Consider the following 22,182-nt stretch of genomic DNA (forward strand, 5'->3'; position numbering starts at 1 on the left):
CCAACCCCCAGCAGGCCCTCTGTGGCCTCAGTGCCTTAGACCCCAGCGGGCCAAAGCAGAGCAGGCTGAGCCGCCGCTGCCTCCGTGTCTCTGAAGGGCAAGCAGCTTCCGCACAGCTCCAGCTACAAGTCCCCGTTCCTGCCTGGGCTGTTCCGCAACCCCGCGGGCCATCGGCTTCCCCGCCTGAGAGGCACAGGACTTAGCCCACGGACAAACACCATGCCTTCCAGGTGTGGGCTGGATCCGGCCTCGTGTGGCGTCCGGGCAGCCGGATGCTCCGTCAGCAGTGATCTGTGGAGCTCTGGGCCCAAGTGACAGGACAGGAGTCATACATGCAGGCTCCTGGGCCCACACAGCTCCACCGCACAGGGCAGCAAGGCCAGGCGGAGCTGCAGGAAGCCCGGCCCGGCCACGCCGGCGCGAGAGGCCCCACGTCCCACACCCGCTTCTGGCAGGTGGGATGGCTGCCGAGGCTGTGCGGGTAACCAGGCTGGGTCGGTCGGGGGCGTGGGGACCGGCGCAGCGGGCTCCGTGACTGCGCTGGCAGAGTGTGCTGGGGTGGTGCCCCGAGAACCTCGGGATGTGACGCTGGGGAAGAGAGTTTGCGGCTGTCATGGAGTTCAGGGTCCTGAGCTGGGGCGATGACCCTCTTAGAATGACCAACCGGGCCCTAAACCCAGCGGCTGGACACGAATTCAGCCAAGAGTCTGCGGGAGGAGGCAGGCTGGAGTGGTCCAGTCACGGCAGGAAGAGCCCCAGCCAAAGGCGCCCCGACCTGGGGCTCCCAGGAGGAGACGAGAGGTCAGCTCTGCGGGCAGCCCAGGGCTCTGCGTCGGGAGCGGCACACCTGTGCTACAAAGGTCACTCCCGGGAAACCAGCAGGCGCCTTCCTGAGCTGTGGGTTCCCGGGCAGAGGCGTGTCCAGGCCAGCCAGGGCTCAGGGTGGGGGTGAGGGTGCTGAGGGCGCCCCAGTGCCCGGGACAAGCCGCTCCTCCCCTTCCCAAAGGATCCAGAACTTTCCTGCTTCGGAAACTGGCTGCCACCACCGGCTGCAGCCTCGCTGGGGCACCGTTGCCGGTGCGTGGAGCGCGGGTACAGGTTCTAGAAGATAAGTGGAAGACGCGACTGGGCAGACGAGGAGGAGTGTGGGCCAGGGCGACGTTTTCACAGCCAGCGCCCAGCCTCGGGCTGAACCTGAGCCCCAGGGAGCCGGGCAGCCTCCCCGCTGCCTGCTGGCCGATGCCTGGGACCCGCCTGGCCTCTGGGCCGCGGAACTTTCTGGGAGAATCAGGCAGGCGTGAGGCTGTGGCGGTCTGGTGTGGAAGCAGACCCGGAGGGAATCCGAGGAAGCCAGGCAATGGGGTGTGAATCTGCCCCCGCCCCAAGGCTCAAATCCGTCCTTTCCTGTGGGCTGTGGGATGCCAGCACCCACCTCCCCCTGTGACCTTTGCCCTGCCGGGGGGGGGCGTCCTGCAGCTCTCACAGACCAGCAAAGCTGGAAGGGCGCTACCCTGAGCCCAGCCCGGAACCGTCTGGAGCAGCTCCGACTGACGGCTGCGAGCCCTGCGACCCGCCGGCTTCGGGAAGACCTTCGCGGGCTGGGCGGGCAGCAGGCGCCACAGGCACTCGGCGGGGAGGGGGGAGCTGCGGGACGCCGCCCGCTTTGGCCCCGCGGGGAGCGGCCTCGGGCGGGGGTCGTCACGGCGGTCCCCGCGCCTCCGCCCTCTCCCGGAGGCCGTGGCCGCGCTCGGCTTCCTCCACGCGCGTCTCGCGGGGCCCCGCACTCCGGGAGCGCCCAGCCCCCGCGTACGCGACCTCAACGCACCCCCTCTCGCCGGGCACCCGCGCAGCCTCCCTGTCGCGGGTTCCCACGCCGCCCGCCGAGCCGGCCTTATAAGGCAGAGGCGGTGCCTCCCCGCGCTCCGCGCTCCTGCGGGGCGGGGCCTGGCGGGGCGCGGCCTGGCGGGGCGGGGCGGGGCCTGCGGAGCCGGCCGGCGAGAGGCCGGGGCCGGGGCGGGGCCTCGGCAGGGGGCGGGCTCCAGGGGCGGGGGCGCGGTCGGGGGGCGGGGCCGGGCCGCGCGCGTGCGAGTCGCGGAGGCGCCGGCGCTGCCGTCACCGCGTCCCGAGCTGAGCCGCCGGGCTGCGGGCTGCGGGCTGCCCAGGCCGCTCCCGGGGGCGCGCAGGGGCGCCGAGGCCTGGAGATCTGGGAGGTGCGGGCCATAGCGGGCCCGGAAGGAGCCGAACCCTCGGGAACGCCCCCCGGGTCGCGGCGGCGAGCACAGGTGCGCGCAGGTAAGCGAGGCGCGGGCGCCGTCGCCGCAGCCGGGGTGAGCGCCCTGCTGCAGGAGCCCTGGGTTCCAGGTTTCCCGCGAGCGAGCGAGGGCTTCGCGCTGTCCCCGCTGGGCTGGGGCCGGTCCAGACCCTGAGGACGAGCGGCACCCCCCGCGGGATCTGCGCGCGGTGTCCCTAGGGCCCGGGCCGCCTGGCCCTCGCCGGTGACCTGGGCTCCTTGTGTCCCGAGGCGGCTTCGGGCGTGCGGCGGAGAAGCCGGGGCCGCCGCCCGAGGCCTCCCTGGGCTGCCGCGCCGCCGGGCCCCGCGCGCGCCCCGGGAAGGGCTCGGTGCGGCCGGGTCCCCGGAGGTCGGCGGGGGCGGGCGGCTCTCCAGCGGGGCTGCCGCACGCAGGTGTTTGCGCCGCAGCGCGAGGCCGTTCGTGCGCATTGTGGGAAACGCGCGCGACCCAGGCGACGCTCACGGAGAAAATTAAAGGCCCCGTCACCGCAGAGGCCCGTGCGCCGCCCGCAAGAGAGGCCGACAATTAAAAGCTTCCTCCGGAGAGGCGGCGCCAGCCCGGGCGGGGCCTGGTCCCAGCCGCCGAGCGGCCGCAGCTGTGGCGCACCGCAGACCTGGGCGCCGCAGGGAGGTGTCCGGCCCTGCGCCCCGCGGAGGCGCTCCTCGCGCCGCCTGCAGCCGGGAGCCCGCAGAGCCCAGCCAGCCCGCCCGGGACCCCCAACCCTCACCCAGGCAGGTGCCGCCCCGGGGCAGGAAAATCCACACCCGCCCTGGGGAGAGGGGCTTCCTGGAGGAAGGGGTGGAGCTGCGCCCGGGGCCCAGCCCAGCAGGGGCTCGGACTTGGCCTCCTGAGGACACCAGCTGCCTCTGTGAGAGGGGCCCCCGCGTCCCTGCGCCCCAGCTCCCGGCCCCTCTGCAGGGGGGCCTCCGCTGCAGCCAGGCTCTGGGCAGGGCTGGAGCCCCGGGGAGCGCACAGCAGCTGTGCCCCGTGTGTTTCTTGGGGCTCAGGGCTGATCCGCCGTGACCCCGACTGTGAGCTGTATCGAATGTCTGCACGTCCCGGCCGGCCCGCTTTCCCAGGGGAGGAACTGGAGCGGCTTCCAAGGGAGTCTAAGACGTCTGTGCCTTCCGGGCCACCGGCTTCTCCTCTGATTGGATCTGTGAAGGGGGAGGGGAGGTGTGCCTGTGCCGAGCCTGGAGCGAGGACACCTGGGCCCCCCTCGCCTCCGGAGTCTCCGCTTCCAGGCTGATAAGAAGCGGGGCCCCCCCTCCAGCCCCCGCAGCCTGCACACTTCCTGCTGTCCCAGGCCCCTGGTCCAGGGCTGTGCGGCTGGGGAATGGGGTCCGGCCCCTCAGGCGCTGGTGCCCACCTTGAGTCCTGGGTGGCGGCCGTCTCCCTGGGCGTCCGGGTCCAGCTGGGTTTCTGTCCCTGGAGCCAGGATGGGGCAGGGGGGCGGAGGGTCCTGCTAACCACGACGGTCTCACCGCCTTTCGGGCTTCCGCGTGGCCGCTGTTTGGTGTTTGTTTGTTTGTTTTCACTTACTTGAGAAGCATAGCAACAGAGAGAGAATGGGAGAGGGAGGGAGGGAGCTTCCCTCACTGGGTCACTCCTCAGAGGCAGTCAGGGCTGGGCCTGGCTGGACCCAGGAGCTCGGAACTCCATCTGGGGCTCCCACGGGGGACCCCGGCCACGCCTGCCGCCTCCCGGGGCCTTGGCAGAGCGCTGGGTCAGTCATGGAGCCGGGCGGGGACCAGTGGGGCCGTGGGCTGGGATGCAGGTGTCCCGAGGGGCTGCCTGCCCAGCGGCACCACACCCCCCCTTGGCTGGGTCTCAGCCTTGACACGTGAGACGGTGCTGCTGTCCCCGGAGCTGGCTTCGTGCAGTTCTGCACCCGGTTCCCGCGGCTGCTGGCTGGTCCCTTTCTTGGCACTGATGGGTGGAGCTGCTGGCTGTTGGGGTGCAGGGCCCGGGGCCGTGTGTCCCCAGTGAGAGGCTGTGCCCAGCTCCTCCCGGGGGACTGTGCTCCCTCTGTGCCCTGTCACACGCTGCTTCTAACAGGCCACCGGGCAGGGTCTCACGCCATCCGCCTATCCCCCTTTCCCCACCCCGAGGCGCCGCCTCCTTTAAGCTTCCGCTGAGCCCCCAGGGCCTCTGGAACACCCTCTGCCCGGCCCGGTCTCTGACCGCTGTGTCGCTTCCCTGAAGGGCACTGTCCCTTCCGTCCCTGCCGTCACACACGATGCACACCGGCCCGGAGCCTCAAAGTCCAGTGCTGGGATGTGGGCAGGGCCGCGCCACTCCCCGCTGCCCCCAGCCCCGCCCTGGCCCTGTGTGCCCTCTGCCCCGGGCCACCTGTGCACCTGTGGCAGAAAGCAACACCTGGAGCCAGGCGGGCGCAGGCGTGGACATGGCCCCCGGCTGGGGTGCCCGGGGACAGCAGCTGGGCTGACATCGGGAGGGACCGGCCACCAGAAGGTTCCATGGTGTCCTCTGGCGAGAGGGTGAGCGTGAGGGCCTGGCTGCCCGCATGGCACCTGGGTGGCCGCCGGTGCTCTTTGCTGCTCGGGGCTGGTATGGGAGGACCCTCGATGCTGACTCTGACCGCGGGCCTCAGGCCGCCGACTCAGCTGGTTGCCATGTCCTCCACAGGTGAGCCTGGGAACCAGGCTGGCTACCGGGGAGAGCTCGGGGCTCAATCCCTCACCTCCAGCCCGCAGTGAGGAGCCGGCTGCTGACCCTGGCCGTGCATCCAGGACCCCGTGGTCGCCTCTGAAGCGACCGCGTTCTTGGGGCTCAGGCTGAGGGTCGGCAGGAGCAGCACCCTGGACACAGGTCCTGGCAGGCCACGGCAGGCCACAGCAGGCCACGGGCTCTGGCCAGGTCCCTGCCGTCCCCGTCTCCTCGGCAGGCAGAGGCGGCGCCTCCTTGCCCAGGAATCCCCTCCAGGCCCCAGCGCGCTGTGCTTGCAGGGTGAAGGGCCCCGTGGGGTGACCCGGCTGTGGCTCAGGCTCTGGTCCTCGGGTGGCCGGGCAGCCCTGGTCACGCCTGCCCAAGGGCTGTGGCCTCTGTGATTGTGTCAGCGCAGGTGCCCAGGGCGATGGCGCCGCATCGCACGGCGGCCTGGGCTTCTACAGACTCAGAAAATGCCAGCTTTGTGCTGCCCGGGGCAGCCAGCGGCCGCTCACACCGGGTGTCCCGGGGCGCAGGGTGGGGGCCGTCCCGCCCGGCTCTGAGCCGCTTTTGTTTCTCTGGGGCTGCAGCCCCGCCTCCCCCTGACGTTAGAAGGGCTGGGCCTCCCCTGGGGTCTGGGGTCTCCGGGTCCCAGGGGCCAGGACTGAGGAGGGAGGCCAGCGCCGAGGTGACGTCCGCTTCCGGCCCAGGCCTCCCTGGGTGCCCACAGCAGGCTCGGCTCTCACTCAGGTGGGTCGGGGGCTGTGCTCCGGGTTCTTCCAGGGGCTGTTCCTGTCCTGTCCCCTCTGCTCCCACGGCCAGGACCCCGCTCCCCTTCCTCTCCCTCAGCTCGGGGCTGTTGTGGGGTCAGGGCACTCACCCCCAGGGCCCACGAGGTCTCCCTCAGCACCACCGTGGCCCCTGTGGCCCCTGCTGCGGCCCCAACACACCTGAGTGTAGGGACAGGGACGCAGGGGGCCCTGGCCACGCGGTACCCACCCCACAAGCCCCTCTGAGGCTGAGGGTTTGCAGGGGAGCGACGGAGGGGCTGAGAACTGGGGACCCCACTGGGAGCCCCCCACTTGCCTGGAGTGCCCCCTCTGACTCCTATGCTGCCTGAAGCCCCCTCCCTCCCCTACCCCCTGCCGACAGTGACTGTCAGTCAACCCAAGACACTGGTTCCTGCCGAAACCGGCCAGCCCCTGGCCCTGGCTCCCACCCCCAGCCCCCAGCCCCGAGAATGGAGAGAGAGGTTGGGGAGGGGTGCTTAGGGAGACCCTGGGTGCAGTCGGGCCATCCTGGGGTCTGGGCTGGGGCTTCGGGAGTTCAGAGCAGGGCAGCCGGCAGCCTGGCTCTACAGCCTTGGTCACCCCGGATCCCACTGACCTCTGGGCTGTTCTGGGGTGAGCGTGGTCCTGGCCACCCCCGGAGCCCTTGCTGCTATGTGGGGGCATGGGAGTGAGCAGCCTCCCTCCCCCTGGTGGGCTCATCCCACATGGGCATCAGGCAGGCAGTTCAGGACTGTGTCGTGCAGGGTTTCTCGGCCCCAGGGAGGGGCAGGGCTGCGGGGGGGGGGGGGCAGAGGGGGAGGGACACCTGGTCACCAAGAGGCAGGGGAGCTTGGGTAAGGCGCCTCAGGCTCAGGGCAGGTCCCACCCCAGGACAGGGGCCAGGAAGGCACCCAGGCTGCCTCTAGAGCAGCAGCTGGCCCCGCTGACCCCACACCAGTCCTCCCGAGGTCCCCGTCCTGTCCCTGTGGGTCTGTACCAGGTGTTCGGGGCCGGGAGGCCAGGGAGACTCATTCTGAGGCCCAGCTTCTGGGGGCAGGGGTGCCACCTGCGAAACTGCTCCCCAGGGCAGTGCCCCTCCTGGCCCTGATGGCTGTAATTCCACCCGGGCCTCTCCCGCCCTCCCCCAGGCCTCCTGGAACATGCAAATCAGGTAACTCAGAAGTCCCTGGTGGGGGCAGCCCAGAGTCCCTGCCTCCCCCGGCAGCAAAGTCTTCGTCCTGTGGCAAGGGGCCTCAGCTCCGGGGTCTGGGGCAGGAGCACAGACCCACTGTGGGCATGTGGGACACACACCTGGCGAGGGCAGGACCCCTCCTGGGAGTGGGGCCCCACAGCTAGAGGGGGCTCACTTTGCTGGTACAGGAGTGTGGAGGGGGCCGGGGGGGAGGGAGCACTCACTGTCCGTCAGAACGCTGTTTCTGTTTAAGCCCATTCTCCTCATGTCCACACGAGTGTAAGGAAGCTACACACGCACATGCACACACATGCGCAGATATGTGCACACACACACGTGTAGACATGCACACACAGGTACAGACACACACGAGCAGATATGTGCACAGACATGCACACCTGTAGACATGCACACAAAGGTGCATGCATAGGCACACATGCACACACATGAGCAGATACGTGTGCAGATGCACACACGTGTAGACATGCGCACACACATGAGCAGATACATGTGCAGATGCACACACCTGTAGACACGTGCGCACACATGAGCAGATAAGTGTGCAGATGCACACACCTGTAGACATGCACACACAGGTAGACACACACATGAGCAGATACGTGCACAGACATGCACACCTGTAGACACGTGCACACAGGTGCACGCACAGACACACATGCACACACATGAGCAGATACATGTGCAGACGCACACACCTGTAGACACGTGTGCACACATGAGCAGATACGTGTGCTGATGCACACACCTGTAGACATGTGCACACATGTGCAGATGCACACACCTGTAGACACATGTGCACACATGAGCAGATACGTGTGCGGAAGCACACACCTGTAGACACGTGTGCACACATGAGCAGATACGTGTGCTGATGCACACACCTGTAGACACGTGTGCACACATGCATACACCTGAACAGACACACCTGTAGACACGTGCGCACATATAAGCAGATACGTGTGCTGATGCACACACCTGTAGACACGTGTGCACACATGAGCAGATACGTGTGCAGATGCACACACCTGTAGACACGTGCATATACGCATGGGGATGCACACACCTGTGGACACCGCGTGTATGCACAAGCACACATGCGCACACCCCCCAAGTGCCCTGGGCTGTGTCCTGTGTCCCACCGCGCCCTCCCCACAGCTCTGCTGGTCCCGAGCGCACAGCGGCCGGAGGCATCGTGTCCTCTTTGCTTAGTCCTCCCTGTGTTTGAGGGATTGTTCACTCAGGGCAACAGAACCAGAGCTAGGACAGCTAGGACAGAGCTGGCCACCTCTGTGTCCCAGGACAGCCTCAGCACCACCCTGCGCACAGCCTGGGACCCAGGGCGCCTGTTGGCTCCTGCCGTGGAGCCTGGTCCTGTGGCTGTGGCCGTGCGGGATGTTCCAGGCCCAGGAGCGGAGCCCTCAGAACGCCTGCCAACTCTCGTTTTCCCAGACTGCCCTCCCAGGCCCATGGTGGTCTGGGCAGCTGCTGGCCGTCTCCCCGGCTGGGTGGCAGCCAGGGGTCCTGTGCAGGCCCCTGTGGGCTGTGTCCCCGCGGGGCAGGGGCCGAGCCCCCGAGCCCTCACCCAGCAGACGTCCTCAGTGTCCAGCTGCAGGCGGTGGACGTGGGTGTGAAAGTGCCCAGTGGGAGGTGCTTCCCTTCAGGGCGTGGCCAGGGCCCTGGCCGTCCCTGCTCCCTCTGCAGACTGGCGCGTGTGTGGTCCCTCACTGGAGCTGTCCTTGTGCTTATGGCCTGGGTCCCCTTGCGTCCCCAAAAGGCAGGGCCTCCGTGGTCCTGTCCAGTCCTCCTGTTATAGCCTGCAGCAGTCTCGTCGCCAAGTGGGCGGGGCTGCGCACAGAGCACCTGCTGCTGGCTCAGAGTCCGAGCGAGGCAGGCCGGGGGTGGGGCCTGCTGTCCCCCTGGCCCTGCCCCACCCCCAGGCCGGGGGGTGGGGCCTGCTGTCCCCCTGGCCCTGCCCCACCCCCAGGCGGGGGGTGGGGCCTGCTGTCCCCCTGGCCCTGCCCCACCCCCAGGCAGGGGGGTGGGGCCTGCTGTCCCCCTGGCCCTGCCCCACCCCCAGGCAGGGGGGTGGGGCCTGCTGTCCCCCTGGCCCTGCCCCACCCCCAGGCGGGGGGTGGGGCCTGCTGTCCCCCTGGCCCTGCCCCACCCCCAGGCAGGGGGGTGGGGCCTGCTGTCCCCCTGGCCCCACCGGCCACCTGCCACCCGCTGTGGGGTCTGGGGGTTGAGGTGCAAAGCTTTCTTTTAAAAAATGCTTGTGAGCCACAAGGAGCTTCTGTCTGCTGGTTCACTCCCCAGATGCCCACAGCTCCACCCAGCGCTCCCATGGGCGACAGGGGCCCAGGTCCTCGTCAGGCCCAGGTCAGCCACTGCCTCCCAGGCTGTGCGGCAGCAGGAAGCCGGGCGGGAAGTGGGGCTGGTACTCGTGCATCAGACGCCGCAGTGCAGTCCCTGACTTGCTGGAGGCCACCTCACACTTTCTGTGCCACTCCTGGGAAGGGGGCTGGGTGGGGCCGGGCCCCCCTCCCCCAGGGTGGTGCTGGCTGTGTGTGGACTGTGCACACCACAGGTCCCCAAGAGGAGGGCTGTGCTGTGGCCAGAACCCGGCTTCCCAGGGCTGTGGGCACCCTTCGAGGACCTCAGGAGCCCTGGGAAGCCCCACCCTGGGGGCCGAACTGGCCAGGCCTGTTGAGTCTGGCTGGCTGGCCATGGGGGCAGGGGACTGCGTAGTCAGATGTAGCTACATGCATCCCCGAGGCCCTGGTGAGCCCAGCTGGAGCAGCATGGCCCTCTTAGTCCTGTGGGGACGGCCACTTCCAAGTCCACAGAGAGCTGTCCACTGCACACACTGGGCTCTAGGACAACCCACATGGGGGCCACTTCCCCTCCCAGCACATGGCTCAGTGCTGAGGGTGAGAGTGGCCATGGCCCCTCCCCGAGAAGGCCGCCTTGGGAACGTGGCGGAGCGGGAGTGGCTTTGGGGGCCCCGTGGCTGCAGGCACAGGATCTGCTGTCGCCAGCACGCCGAGGTGCTGGGAGGGACAGCGCCCCGCTGTCTAGCAGCCTGGCTCCGGGTTACAGCCTGCAGCCCCGCAGTGCAGGGCGCTGGGACTCACGTCTCCTCTCTCCTCCCCAGCATCATGGCTGACAGCAAGGCCAAGGCAGCCAAAGCCGCCAACAAGACACCCCCCAAGTCCCCAGGGGACCCCACAAAGGACAAGGCAGCCAAGAGGCTGTCTCTGGAGTCTGACGGTGGCCCTGAGGGGGCGGCTGCCGCGGCCCCAGAGCTCAGCGCCCTGGAGGAAGCCTTCCGCCGGTTTGCGGTCCATGGGGACACCAGGGCCACCGGGAAGGAGATGCACGGCAAGAACTGGTCCAAGCTGTGCCGGGACTGCCAGGTGATTGACGGGAAGAACGTGACGGTCACCGACGTGGACATCGTCTTCAGCAAGATCAAGTGAGTGTGCGCGTGCTGTGTCCCAGCCCGGCGGCTCTCAGGGCCCAGGCCCACTCCCGAGCCCCCTGGCTGGGTTGGCTTGGCCTGAGCTGGCCCAGAAGTCAGGCTCAGAGAGGCTGTGGGGCTCCCGGGGCATTCTGGACTTACTGGGCTGTGTGCTAAGCCACAGTGCCCGCCAGGATAGCACGTGCCCACCCTGGCCCCTGCACCCCAGGCCTCCGTTGCAGAGCAGAGCCCTGGTGTGCACCTGCAGGCTCGGCGGGGATGGCGTGCACGGCGCGTACACGCCTTCTCCTCGATTCCATGCAGTTCCCGGAGGCCCTGCACCCCTCCCTCCCGTCACCCCAGCATCCCCGAGGCTCAAGGACGTTCTCCCTGCCTGCCTTGATGCCCTCACACCTGAGAACAGTGACGCTGTCCCCGCTGCCCTGCCCAATGGCTCTTCCAGCCCGTTTGTGCCCGTCTCGGCCCGGGTATGTGGCATGCTCTGTGGGCGTGGCCTCCAGCTGTCACACAGGCACCCCAGGTGCCACGCCTCCTCGCTGCCCTGCCCACCCTGATGCCGAGGGGCAGCCATCACTGTGGTGGGCCAGGGTGACCGAGCACTGGCCAGGGAGGGGCCGCCTGTCCTCTGGGAAGCGGAGAGGCCCTGGGGGAGGAGGCTGGGCCCACACGAGCCTGGACGCCCGTGCACTGCGGGCAGAGGGGGTCTTGGGATTGGGAAGCTGTGCTTGGGGATGGTACCAGCAGCCTGTCTTCTGTGCTCCCAGCTGGGCCCACGTGACCAGAGCACTGCCCTGGTCCTGGTGCCGAGTTCTCACTGGGCCAAGGGGATGTGTGCCGCCTCGTGGGGTGGGCGGGGCCCCATTAACACCGCCCAGGCAGAGCAGGCCCTTGCCCCCAGGTGGCCTCGCAAGGGGTGGCCCGGGCCCTCTGCTGACCCCAGCCTTGAACATCCTGGGTCCTGCAGCTGCTCCTGTGGCTGCAGTGGGTGTGGGCTGGACCCAGCCTCTCCCTGCACCCCTGGGCGTGGCTTCCCTTGATTGACAGTGCAGCCAGGACAGCAGCAGATGTGGGAGCCTGGGCCTGGGAGCAGAGGCGGGCAAGACTGGCTCAGGCCGGGCCAGACACCACCCCCCGCTGTCAGGGTGCTGTTCCTCCTGCAGAGTGGCCTTCCAGCCGCCACCCCCCCACACACGTGTGCGACGTGTGTTCTCACCTGGTTCCCTGGCGTGCTGGGACTCAGGGACCTGAGGCCGTGAGCTGTGTCTGAGCCGGGAGGGACCCAGGCCACGGCAGCCCGGGCATGCAGCCGGGCAGGCGCCTGGGCTGAGGGGACGCCGTGGACCGTGCTGTCCCCCTGCAGGTGCTGGCCTGGACCCGCCCGAGGGTCCTCCCGGCGTGCAGAAGGTTCCAGGAGGGAATGGGTGGGGTCCCGCAGGGAGGCGGCAGAGCTGCCAGGAAGGGCAGGGCTGTGCCTGTTCTGTCTTGGGGAAGGGTCGCTCAGGTACCTCCGGGAAGTCGCCAGCTGGGGAGAGAGACGCCAGCGTCTGTTTCCCAGTGGTTGCCGTGGCTGCGTGGGCCGCGTGCCAGCCGGGGCATCTGCGGCCTTTGTTGAGGCCCGGTCGCCATGGCCGCAGTTGCTTGTTTGGCTGTTACTATGCGCCGGGTTTCAAACACACTTCTCGCCGCTGAAGACCACTGCGGGCAGACCCCGCCCACACGCCCAGGCAGGGCTGCCGGGGATGCCACCTCTGTGTGCATGTGTGTGCATGTGTGTGCCTACCGGTCCCAGCCTGTGCCCCCGGATCCTGAGCAAGGGTCCGCGGCCTCGCCCTGGCCTGCAGGGGTGCAGGGGGAGAGCTAGGCGGGGTCTGTGCTCCAGGCCTGCTCTGCACCCACACACCGCCACCACCTCTGAACAAAGGCGCATGGGTGGGGGCCATCTGTGCCCAGGGGCGGACCGGAGGTCAGGAGAGCCCCTGCTGGGGTGTTGGGGGCAGCTCTGACATCTGCCTGTCTGAAAAAAGCCAGGCCCACCCCACCCCACCCCCAACCTCTACCCCCAGGCTCCACCTCTCGGCCACAAGCTGGCCTCAGACTCCAGGGTGCTGGGCGCTTCTCCTGGGCTGGAGTCCCGCTCCCGTTTCTCTGGGGCCCTCTAGTGGCCGCCCGGGGCAGCACTGAGAGGCCTGTGCCCGAGGACAGTGACCCAAGCCGCTGGACCTACCTCCAGCCAGAAGCCAGAGCCATTGGTCCAAGGTGGGCAGCAGAGACAGGGCAGCTCCTCGTCGTCCTCTGTCCCCAGCAGCCCCACACCTGTGCGGGATCCCAGCTTCCTGTGGGGCACCTCTGGCTCTCACGTCTGAGCGCCACAGCCTGGATGGGTTCCTGGGAGACCCACAGGACACTGATGGGGGGAGGGGGGCGGAGGCCCCAGGGGACCTGTGACCAGCACCTGCCTCCTGAACTGCTCTGGACACAGGCACCTGGGGCTCCCTCTCCCCGAGATCACGGGGTGCCCAGGGTCGGCCGGCTGCACAGTGTGCGGGAGAGCCAGTGTCCAGCCCCCCGCCCTGAGCGTGGCCTGCAGTGGAGGAGCCCTTGTGTCTCCCCTCCACCAGCCGTGCCGCACCCTGGTGCACAGCCTGGTGCTGCACTGTGGTCAGCAGGCTGGGGGCACAGCCAGGGAGTGCCTGTGAGGCCTGGGGCCTCGGGGCCACACCCCGAGCCTGGGAGGAAGGACGGCCCAGCTGATGCCAATCAAGGCCCAGTGCTCCCCAGACTCGGTGCCCCCAGGAAGCTACCAGCCTCCTGCGGCTCACGTTCTAGGATGCAGCAGGCACTCCCGCCGCCCAGGACAGAGGCACCTGCTCTCCGGCGGCCCGGCCTGACCCGTGGGCCCTGTCCTGCAGGGTGTGCAGGGGCCCCTCCTTGGCCCAGCCAGGCCCTCTCTGCCCTCCCCTCCCAATGCTACCAAAAGAACTCAGTTTAAAAAAGAAAAAAACCCAAATGTTCCAGGCATAGCTCCCACCACCGTAGGAGGTGTGAGATGTGAGACAGGACTCAAACACGTGCCTGACAGGGCTGCAGCCAGCTCTGTCCTGGCTCCAAGACCCGGGCGTGGGGTGCGTGAGCCCTCAGGTAGGGCGAACACAGGCACGGGGTGCGTGTGATCCCTGCAGGTAGGGGTGAGGACACGGGCGTGGGGGGGTGTGATCCCTGCAGGTAGGGGTGAGGACACGGGCGTGGGGGTGTGCGAGCCCTCCAGGTAGGGGTGAGGACACGGGTGTGGGGGGTGTGCGAGCCCTCCAGCTAGGGGTGAAGACACAGGCGTGGGGGTGTGCAAGCCCTCCAGGTAGGGGTGAGGACACAGGCGTGGGGTGTGCGATCCCTGCAGGTAGGGGTGAGGACACAGGCGTGGGGTGTGCGATCCCTGCAGGTAGGGGTGAGGACACAGGCGTGGGGTGTGCGATCCCTGCAGGTAGGGGTGAGGACACAGGCGTGGGGGTGTGCGAGCCCTGCAGGTAGGGGTGAGGACACGGGCGTGGGGGGTGTGCGAGCCCTCCAGGCAGCAGTTAGAGCAGTGTCCACGCTGGCCACTGCCTTGCCCCCTCACTGCCGAGTGGGCGGGTTCTAGAGCCCAGTGGTTGTCAGTGCAGCTGTGATGACCCCGGGCCCACACTTGGGTTTCTCTGGTCTGATCAGGCCTGGGGTGGCTGCTGGGCTCCATGGGTGCTGCACCCCCCCCCCCCGAGCCGTCTGTGGGCCAGACCCGCTGTGGACTTGGACTGTGTCCCTGGCACAGCCTCTGTGGCGAGGGTCTGGGCCCAGTATCCTGCTTCCCTGCTGCAGTATCAGGTGCTTCACCCCTTCCTTGTCTTCAGTCCTAACGGTGTCCCCCCCCACCCCGAGTTACACAGAGGAAGGAAGACACAGACACGCACACGCACACGCACCTATCCACCCACCTTCCATCCGCTGATTCATTCCCCAGATGGCCACAGTGGCCAGGCCAGGGCCAGGCCAGGCAGGAGCCAGGATCCTCATCAGGGTCTCCCACGTGGGTGCAGGGGCCCAAGCACTTGGGCCGTCTTCCCTGCTTTCCCAGGCCACAGCAGAGAGCTGGATCTGAAGTGGAGCAGCCAGGACTCGAACCAGCGCCCAGATGGGATTCAGACGTTGCAGGCCCCGGCTTTACCTGCTACATCACGATGCTGGTCCCCATAATTGTGTCTTAAGAGTGTGGTTTGTGACATTTTGAAGTCCAGTTCACTTGTTTTGACTGTGCGACTACTGTGTTGGTGTCATTTCTAAGAAATCTTTGCCTAACACCCAGTCAGAGGTTTCCTTCTGGGTGTCCTAGAACCTGCTTCAGGTTGTGGCTGGAGAGTGATCCAGCTGCTTCCGGATGGAGAGGCTGCCCAGGTGGGGTCCTGGGGCGCTCTAGACCTCTGGCCTTGCTCCACGGTGGCTCCTGCTTCTCAACACTGCTTTCCAGCTGGGTGCTCTGCTCAGGGGCTTCATGGAGACCTCTCTGGGGTTCCACTGAGGCAGCCATCTTTTGGCTGGGGCCACTCAGGACCCCGCACTTGCAGGGTTCAGCCATTTGGCTGTTAGTGGCCCGCTGGGCTCCCTGGAAAGTGCCGGAGCCCCCATCCGACTTGAGCCTCCTGCTCCGACAGTCTCTCCAGTTGAGACCGGCTGGGACAGATCCAATCAAAATAAAAACATGCTCCTCTAGTGCAGCTACCAAAGCCAAAGCAGCAGCTCAGAGCCCTCTGAAACGAGCAGGATGACCCCGGTGGGAGGACTGTGGGTGAAGTGCGAGCCAGCAGGCAGTGACAGGGGACACACAGCTCCATCCCGCCCAGCTGCTCCCAGCCCCAGCCCCCTGCAGGCCCCAGGCTGCTCTCACAGCAGCCCCTCGTACCGCTGACCCCAGCGCTTGCCTGTGATCTCCCTGGGCCGCAGGGGCTCACCTCCCGCCCTGTCCCTACAGGGGGAAGGCCTGCAGGACCATCACCTTCGAGCAGTTCCAGGAGGCGCTGGAGGAGCTCGCCCGCAAGCGCTTCAAGGACAAGAGCGCCGAGGAGGCCGTGCGCGAGGTGCACCGGCTGGTGGAGGGCCGCGCGCCCATCATCTCGGGGGTCACGGTAAGGGGCGGGGCCGGGGCAGGACTTGGCGCACTGACAGTTTGGGCCCCAGGCCCAGTCCCCCAGGCCCACACCCCTTCTCCTCCTGTGTCTGCAGAAAGCTGTGTCATCGCCCACAGTGTCCCGGCTCACCGACACCACCAAGTTCACTGGCTCCCACAAGGAACGCTTCGACCAGTCGGGCAAGGGCAAAGGCAAGGCTGGCCGTGTGGACCTGGTGGATGAGTCAGGCTACGTGCCCGGCTACAAGCACGCGGGCACCTATGACCAGAAGGTGCAGGGGGGCAAGTAGTGCTCCGCGCCAGTGCCCGCAGCTCCGCAGGTGTCCTGGGAGCAGGACCGCGTCTCGTCACCCTTCATTACATTCCTGCGCTCGTCTGGGCACAGGGGCGCCTGGGGTGTAGCCCAGCACCCCATCTCACACCCTAGGCTCAGGCCCTCACTCACCAACCCTGCCTCCCTCGCCTCCCTCGCCCTGAGCTGGGAGCAGACAGCTGCTGCTCCTGGTGCCAGCACCCTGGCCACTTGGTCTGCAGGTAACGGCAGCGTTTCAAAGAGCCGGCGGGCGTGGGGACAAGAACGACACCCTACCAGAGGCCACACTGACCTCACTGCAGCGACCTTTCGGGAGCTGACGGGCTACAGCACAAGGGCATCAGCCATGGACAAGATGTGGGCGGCGTCTGTGAGCCCGGGACACCGAGGGCTCCTCGTGCTCTCCAGGGCAGGGGCCACATGGCAGCTGTGCTGGTCGGCGGGGCACACACGTACACACGTGTTCACACGTGTGCACGTGCATGCCTATAGACCAGGTCTGCGCTGGGAGCAGCCACGGCACTCGCAGCTCCTGGAAAGTGAGACGAGGCGGCAGCCAGTGCAGCCCAGCGGCCGCCCACAGCGTGGAGCCCGTCCCTGCCTCGGGGTCTCTCTCTGAAGCCCCCTTGTGAGCAGCAGCTGCCTCTATCCTCTCTGGGATGTGTGCAGTGCAGGGCTCCGCACACGAGGAGGGCCCCGGGGCGGGCAGCACGGGCCACCCTGTCCCAGTGCCCCCACAGCAACTGTCCCTTTGCACGAACACGGCCTCAGCCTCACGTGTGCCCTGCTGGAGCTTGGGGAGGCCTCCCACGAGCCACGTGGCCACTGCTGACTGTCCAGGGCAGATGGCCATTCAGGGCAGGGCCCCGGGTTCCTGCACACGTGCCTGGCCCATAGCACAAGTCAACAGCGGAGCTACCCCCCTCACTGCCATAGTCCCCTTGACGGAGAGTGTGCCTGCGTGTGGCCACAGAGCCCTGGAAGGCTGAGCACAGCAGTCCTCTCTGGACAGGCGCAGTGGGCTGCTGGGCCCGGCAGGCGGCTCCCTGCTGAGGTGCGGCATCCCGGGCCTCCGGCTCCTCTTAGAGGCGATGCCTGGCTGCTCCCTGCCCTCCTGCCCTCCCTGAGACCTGCAGGTGAACAGTGTTAATCATTCAGCCACGGCCTGAGGGAGCAAAAGGCCTTGTGCAGTGGCCACTGAACGTGGCTGCTCCCCCACCCTCGTCCACTGCCCTGCCCAGCATCCTGGTCCCAAGGCCGCTCTTCTCCTTCGCTTTTACTCCCGGGCAGTCTGCCCCCCCCCCCCATCACATCAAACAGTGGCACTGGAGGGTCCCCACCATGCAGCAGGAAGGGGTGCTCCCAGGGCCAGCTCCCTGGGGCATGTGAGGATGCTGGGTCCCAGCCGAGGAGCCCCCGCAGGGCACCCCACAGCTGGCTGGAGCAGGCTGAGCGGCAGGGCCGCCCACGTCAGGCCCTGATGGCAGCCTGAGCGCACCCCGATGGCTGTGGGTTCTGTGAGGGGAGCCGAGTGCTCCGTCAGCCCCCCTAGGCGTCCCCACCCCACACGCAGGCCACTCAGACACATGTGGGCCAGGACAGGATGCGCCCCAGCCAGGCCCCCAACTCTGACTCCCAGACTCCCGTCAGTGTGCACTGTGCAGTCACCTGCCGCCTTGGTGTGTCAGTGTTACAAATGCACGAATGTGTGTGTGTGCGTGTGTGTGCGTGCATGCAATGCCAAACAGCTCTACAAACCCTGGCCAAAACAGAATTACATGCAGCCCAGGAGACCGGGGCAGGTCTGTCAGGAGGGGACAGCCCTGTTCTCCAGGAGCCATGGTGCGGCAGGCGCTCCGGCACCCGGCGGTGAGGCAGGAGTTGCTGAGCGCGCGTTCTCCCAGAGCGCCTATTTATTTCTATTTATGGCACAGCGGGCAGTGTCGGCTGGGACAGCCACGTCTCAGCCCACAGCCAGGGCCTCACTTACACTGGAGCACTCTACCTTTTCTGTGTCCCGCTCTGAAGAGTTCCTCACAGCAAACGTGGGCGCATGGTACCCGCAGCCACCCCGTCTCCTCCCCACATGCCTGTGTGCCCCACCCCCGGGCCCAGGGGCTGCCAGCTCAGGGCACGCCGTGGGCTCTCCAGCCGCCTGGTTTTGAATTACTGGCACGCGGCCACAGTGTTTAGCTGCATCTGCACAACTGGAGTAGAGAGGGGTAACAGAAGTCACGGCCCCTGGCCCCCGCACCCAGAAAGCCTGCTGCCTAAGTTCATTTTCTGCCGCACCCCATGCCATGGGGGGTTCCCGGTCACCTGCTGACGACAGCTCAGAGCTACAGTGTCCTCCCAGCACTCATGACCAACTCCTGGACCCTGGTGGGGCGGGCTGGGAATACGACAGGCACTTAGCAATGCTTAAGTTAACTCCTCCTTCAGCCCTCTTAAAGACTAAACCACGGCAAGTGACAAAGACCCCTGCGCAACAGAACCTGAAAGGGAGTTGAAAGTGAGCGTATGCTACTGCTAGTCTGCACTAAGTTCTTTCTGAGAAAGGGAAGCAGAGTTTTATACATATATCAGCACTCTATTTTTGCACGGGTTTGTCAGCGCTGGGGAGCGCTGCGCACAGCACTTCAGCAGTGCGCTGGGCAGTGTGCGTGACAGGCACACCGCCACCAGGAGCGACTGGTGCAAGGCGTCGTGCCGCCTCTGGACGAGGGCCAGGGTCTCGCTTGCAGCCCTTCATGAAACAGCTCGTGTCTGCGCACACCGCTCGTGTCTGCTGTTGGTGTACTGTGTGTCAACGTGGTAAAGTGGTGAATTAAAGGTGTTACAGCCTGGCCTGTCTCCTCTGGAGCCTGCAGGACGGCGTGAGCGTGGCGTCTCCTCGGGGCTGGGGCTTGTCTTGGTCCTGGGGAGCCTAGTGCTGCCGGCTGCAGGCCCAAGTGCAGGAGGGGCGGAGGGACCAGCATCTGTCAGGCTCGACACCAGGTCTGGTTCAGGGGCAGCCCTGGGGGAGTCGGGGGAGCATGGGAGGGAGGAGGGGTCTTTAACTCACAGGAGGTAAGCCACACCGTGGACGACCACAGCAGTGCCCGGAACAGGGCAGTGTCATCAACAGGGGCAGGAAACCCCTTCCCAAGATGAGGATGAAATGAAGCCACTTTCAGACAGACAGGAAATGTGCCAACAGACGTGGACTCCCAGTGCGGTCGTGGCCCAGAGGAAATGGCTGGGAGTGCCGGGGGGGAGGGGACTCCTGGGCCCTGTCACTCACGTTCTCAGGAGGTGGGTGACAGCAGGATGGAAGAAACTCTCCTAATAAAGCAAAGCCAAGTGTACAGCTTGCACGCAGCAGAGAAGCACAGTGGAGTGGGAAGACCCGCGAGCAGGACAGCACAGTGGGGCAGATCCAAAACACGGTCCAGGAGGGACAGCGCAGCCAGCACCATTTTCTGCCCAGGAAGTCCCTCACCTCAGCGTGCCTGGAAATACAAAGAAATGGAGACGCAGACACAGCCTGGCCTCTGAGGGGATGGGCTGAGCGAGACACTCAGACGCCTGCTACCAAGGGGTGCGGGCGGGGAGCAGACGCCGTGAAGGGGTGGTGTGCTGAGGGATGGAGAGGCAGGCAAGGCGGGGAGCCGGGTCTGGGCCCGCCCAGTAGGTCCGTCTGGACATGGCTCAGCGAGGACCTCCCTGTGGGCAGGACCAGGCTAGGGCTGCCTGGTGTCCTCCGTGTGGGAGCAGCTAGAGGCTGGCCCACTCCCCGCCTCCAATGCCTGCCCCAGGCTGCTGGGCCTTGCCACACCTCTGCCAGAGACGAGACCTCAAATGCTGAAGCCATGAGACCACTGAAAGACCATGAAGCTCGTGCCAAAAACCTGCAAACTAGGCCATCCAGAGACACATACCTTGCAGGAACCAACTCCCGAGGACAGGGCCGGGCCGCGCAGCCACAGCGGAGGAGCCCCGGCAGCTCAGTGGCGACAGACTTCCTCAGCCGCTCCACCACGCTGGGGTCCACCGGGGGGAACGGGCTCTGGACCTCGTGACGCAGCAACTGCGGCCACAGCTCCCCTGCACCGCACCCCAAATGGCCTCAGTTCCTGAGACTTTGGCTCAGGATTGGGCCAAGATACTGGGGCGGGGGGCTGGCATGTGGGGGACAGTGAGAGGGACTGGGGTAACTGACTTGTGTACAGTGAACCTGACCTTCACAACTCACAACCCATCCAGGCACAACACCGACACAGCAGCGTGGTCTCACGGCTGTGACGACAGAAGTAGCGTGCTCAGCACACGGCACTTCTGTGACCGAGGCGGGCAGTTCTGCAGCTTGAGCCCAGTTAGACCTCAGCATGGTCTGTATTTGAGCGGCCCCAAGCGGCTCAACACCCCAGGGGCGCAAACCCCAACAGCGGGGCTCAGCCCTCAAGGCTGCCCCCCACCAACCCCAGATGTCCATCCCTGGGGTCAAAGAACTCCGAGATACACTGACTCACACTCACCAGTTTGTTACCAGGGATGCTACGAGGCGTGGGAGGCAGGAGCTTCCTGGCTCTCCCCTCACAGGACCTTCAGCCCCGCCCCTCCCTAGAGGTCGCCCCCCCCAGGGGCTACCCCGTGGCTGCTGGCCAGGAGTGAGCTCATTGGAGGAGCCACAGCCAGGAACCCAGGTACCGATGAGCAGATCCCGCAGCTCCAGAGCAGCGGATAGGGACTGAAGATGCTTTACCCCAGGAGGCAGGCAGACTGGACCACACTGAAGTCACAGGTTTTTCTCGGGGCCAGCGCTGGGGACAGTAGGTTAAGCCTAAGCCTGCAGCACCAGCATCCCAAATGGGCACCAGTTTGGATCCCAGCTGCTCCATCTCCAATGCAGCTCCCTGCTAATGCACCTGGGAAAGCAGTGAAAGATGGCCCAGGTCCTTGGGCCCCTGAATCCACATGGGAGACCTGGAAGAAGCTCCTGGCTATGGGCTTCGGATCAGCTCACTTCCAGCTGCTGCAGCCATTTGGGGAGCGAACCAGTCGATGGAAGACCTCTTTCTGTCTGTAATTCTGCCTCTCAAATAAATCTTTTTTTTTTTTTTTTTAAGATTTATTTATTTGAAAGAGTTTCTCAGAGAAGGAAAGGCAGAGAGAGAGAGAAAAAAAAAGAGAAAGAAAGAAAGAGAGAGAGAGAAAGAGAAAGAAGTCTTCCATCCAATGGTTCACTCCTCAATTGGCCACAACAGCCGAAGCTGTGCCGATCCGAAGCCTGGAGCTTCACTTGGGTCTCCCACGTGGGTGCAGGGGCCCAAGCACTTGGACCATCTTCCACTGCTTTGCCAGGCCATAGCAGAGAGCTGGATCGGAAGTGGAGCAGCCGGTGGCTTTACCTGCTACCCCACAGCGTCGGCACCCCAATAAAATTTTTTAAAATATTTTTCTTAATCAAAAGACACCATTAAAAATGGAGAGGAACACCCACAACACTGCTACTCAGAATTCTACAAATAACTGCTGCAAACAGGTAAGAACAATGCAGAGAAAAACAGGGGACCTTCAGGGCCACCCAGGGAGTTAAAGGCTCAGGGGTGCACACAGGAAGACGCCAGCTTTAGGACGACAACACGTGTCACTGTGCTGCTGAGGGTCACTCAGGCCTCGCACCAGGGTGGCACAGGAAGCCACGGGGGCATGCAGAGGACAAAGGGTGGTGACCCTGGGGATGGCCTGGGGGGGGGGGGTGCAGAGACTGTGTCAGGTAAGGAATTTTAAGAAACGGTGGCTGAGGGGCCGGCACTGTGGCACAGTGAGTTAATGCCCTGGCCAGAAGCACCGGCATCCCATGTGGACACCGGTTCAAGACCTGGCTGTTCCATTTCCGATCCAGCTCTCTGTTGTGGCCTGGGAAAGCAGTGGAGATGGCCCAAGTGCTTGGGCCGCTGCACCCACATGAGAGACCTGGAAGAAGCTCCTGGCTCCTAACTTTGGATCGGCGCAGCTCCGGCTGTTGCGGCCAACTGGGGAGTGAACCATCGGATGGAAGACCTCTCTCTCTCTCTGCCTCTCCTCTCTCCATGTAACTCTTTCAAATAAATAAATAAATCTTAAAAATCAAACAAACAAACAGTGCTGAAACTACTCCACGATGCTCGACACAACCTGACAAGATGAACGTAACGGCTGTGTGGCGATCCTTTCCCACGAGCTTCAACACTAAAATCTCAGTACTTAGCTCAGCTGCCTGCCGACCACAGACCACCACCCTCACCCTGTGCGACACATCTTCCAGCCGAGT

At 65.8% G+C, this 22,182-nt stretch overlaps 1 protein-coding gene across 3 annotated transcripts; it reads left to right on the top strand.

The window, feature by feature from the left end:
* The first annotated feature begins 2,075 nt into the window (after window positions 1–2,075).
* On the top strand, window positions 2,076–18,733 carry TPPP (tubulin polymerization promoting protein). 3 transcript variants are annotated; one of them, XM_051841622.2, is made up of 4 exons: window positions 2,076–2,282; window positions 10,096–10,416; window positions 15,419–15,572; window positions 15,670–18,733. In XM_051841622.2, the coding sequence occupies exons 2-4, from the start codon at window positions 10,100–10,102 to the stop codon at window positions 15,862–15,864; spliced, it is 666 nt and encodes a 221-aa protein (XP_051697582.1). In that variant the 5' UTR covers window positions 2,076–2,282; window positions 10,096–10,099; the 3' UTR covers window positions 15,865–18,733. The 3 variants fall into 3 exon arrangements, with proteins under 3 accessions (XP_051697582.1, XP_051697581.1, XP_051697580.2); XM_051841621.2 differs by having other exon boundaries at window positions 2,077–2,292; XM_051841620.2 differs by lacking the exon at window positions 2,076–2,282 and adding an exon at window positions 5,556–5,711.
* Window positions 18,734–22,182: the final 3,449 nt, after the last annotated feature.

Source organism: Oryctolagus cuniculus, chromosome 14 (genome assembly GCF_964237555.1).
Source record: "Oryctolagus cuniculus chromosome 14, mOryCun1.1, whole genome shotgun sequence".
Taxonomy (NCBI): Eukaryota; Metazoa; Chordata; class Mammalia; order Lagomorpha; family Leporidae; genus Oryctolagus; species Oryctolagus cuniculus.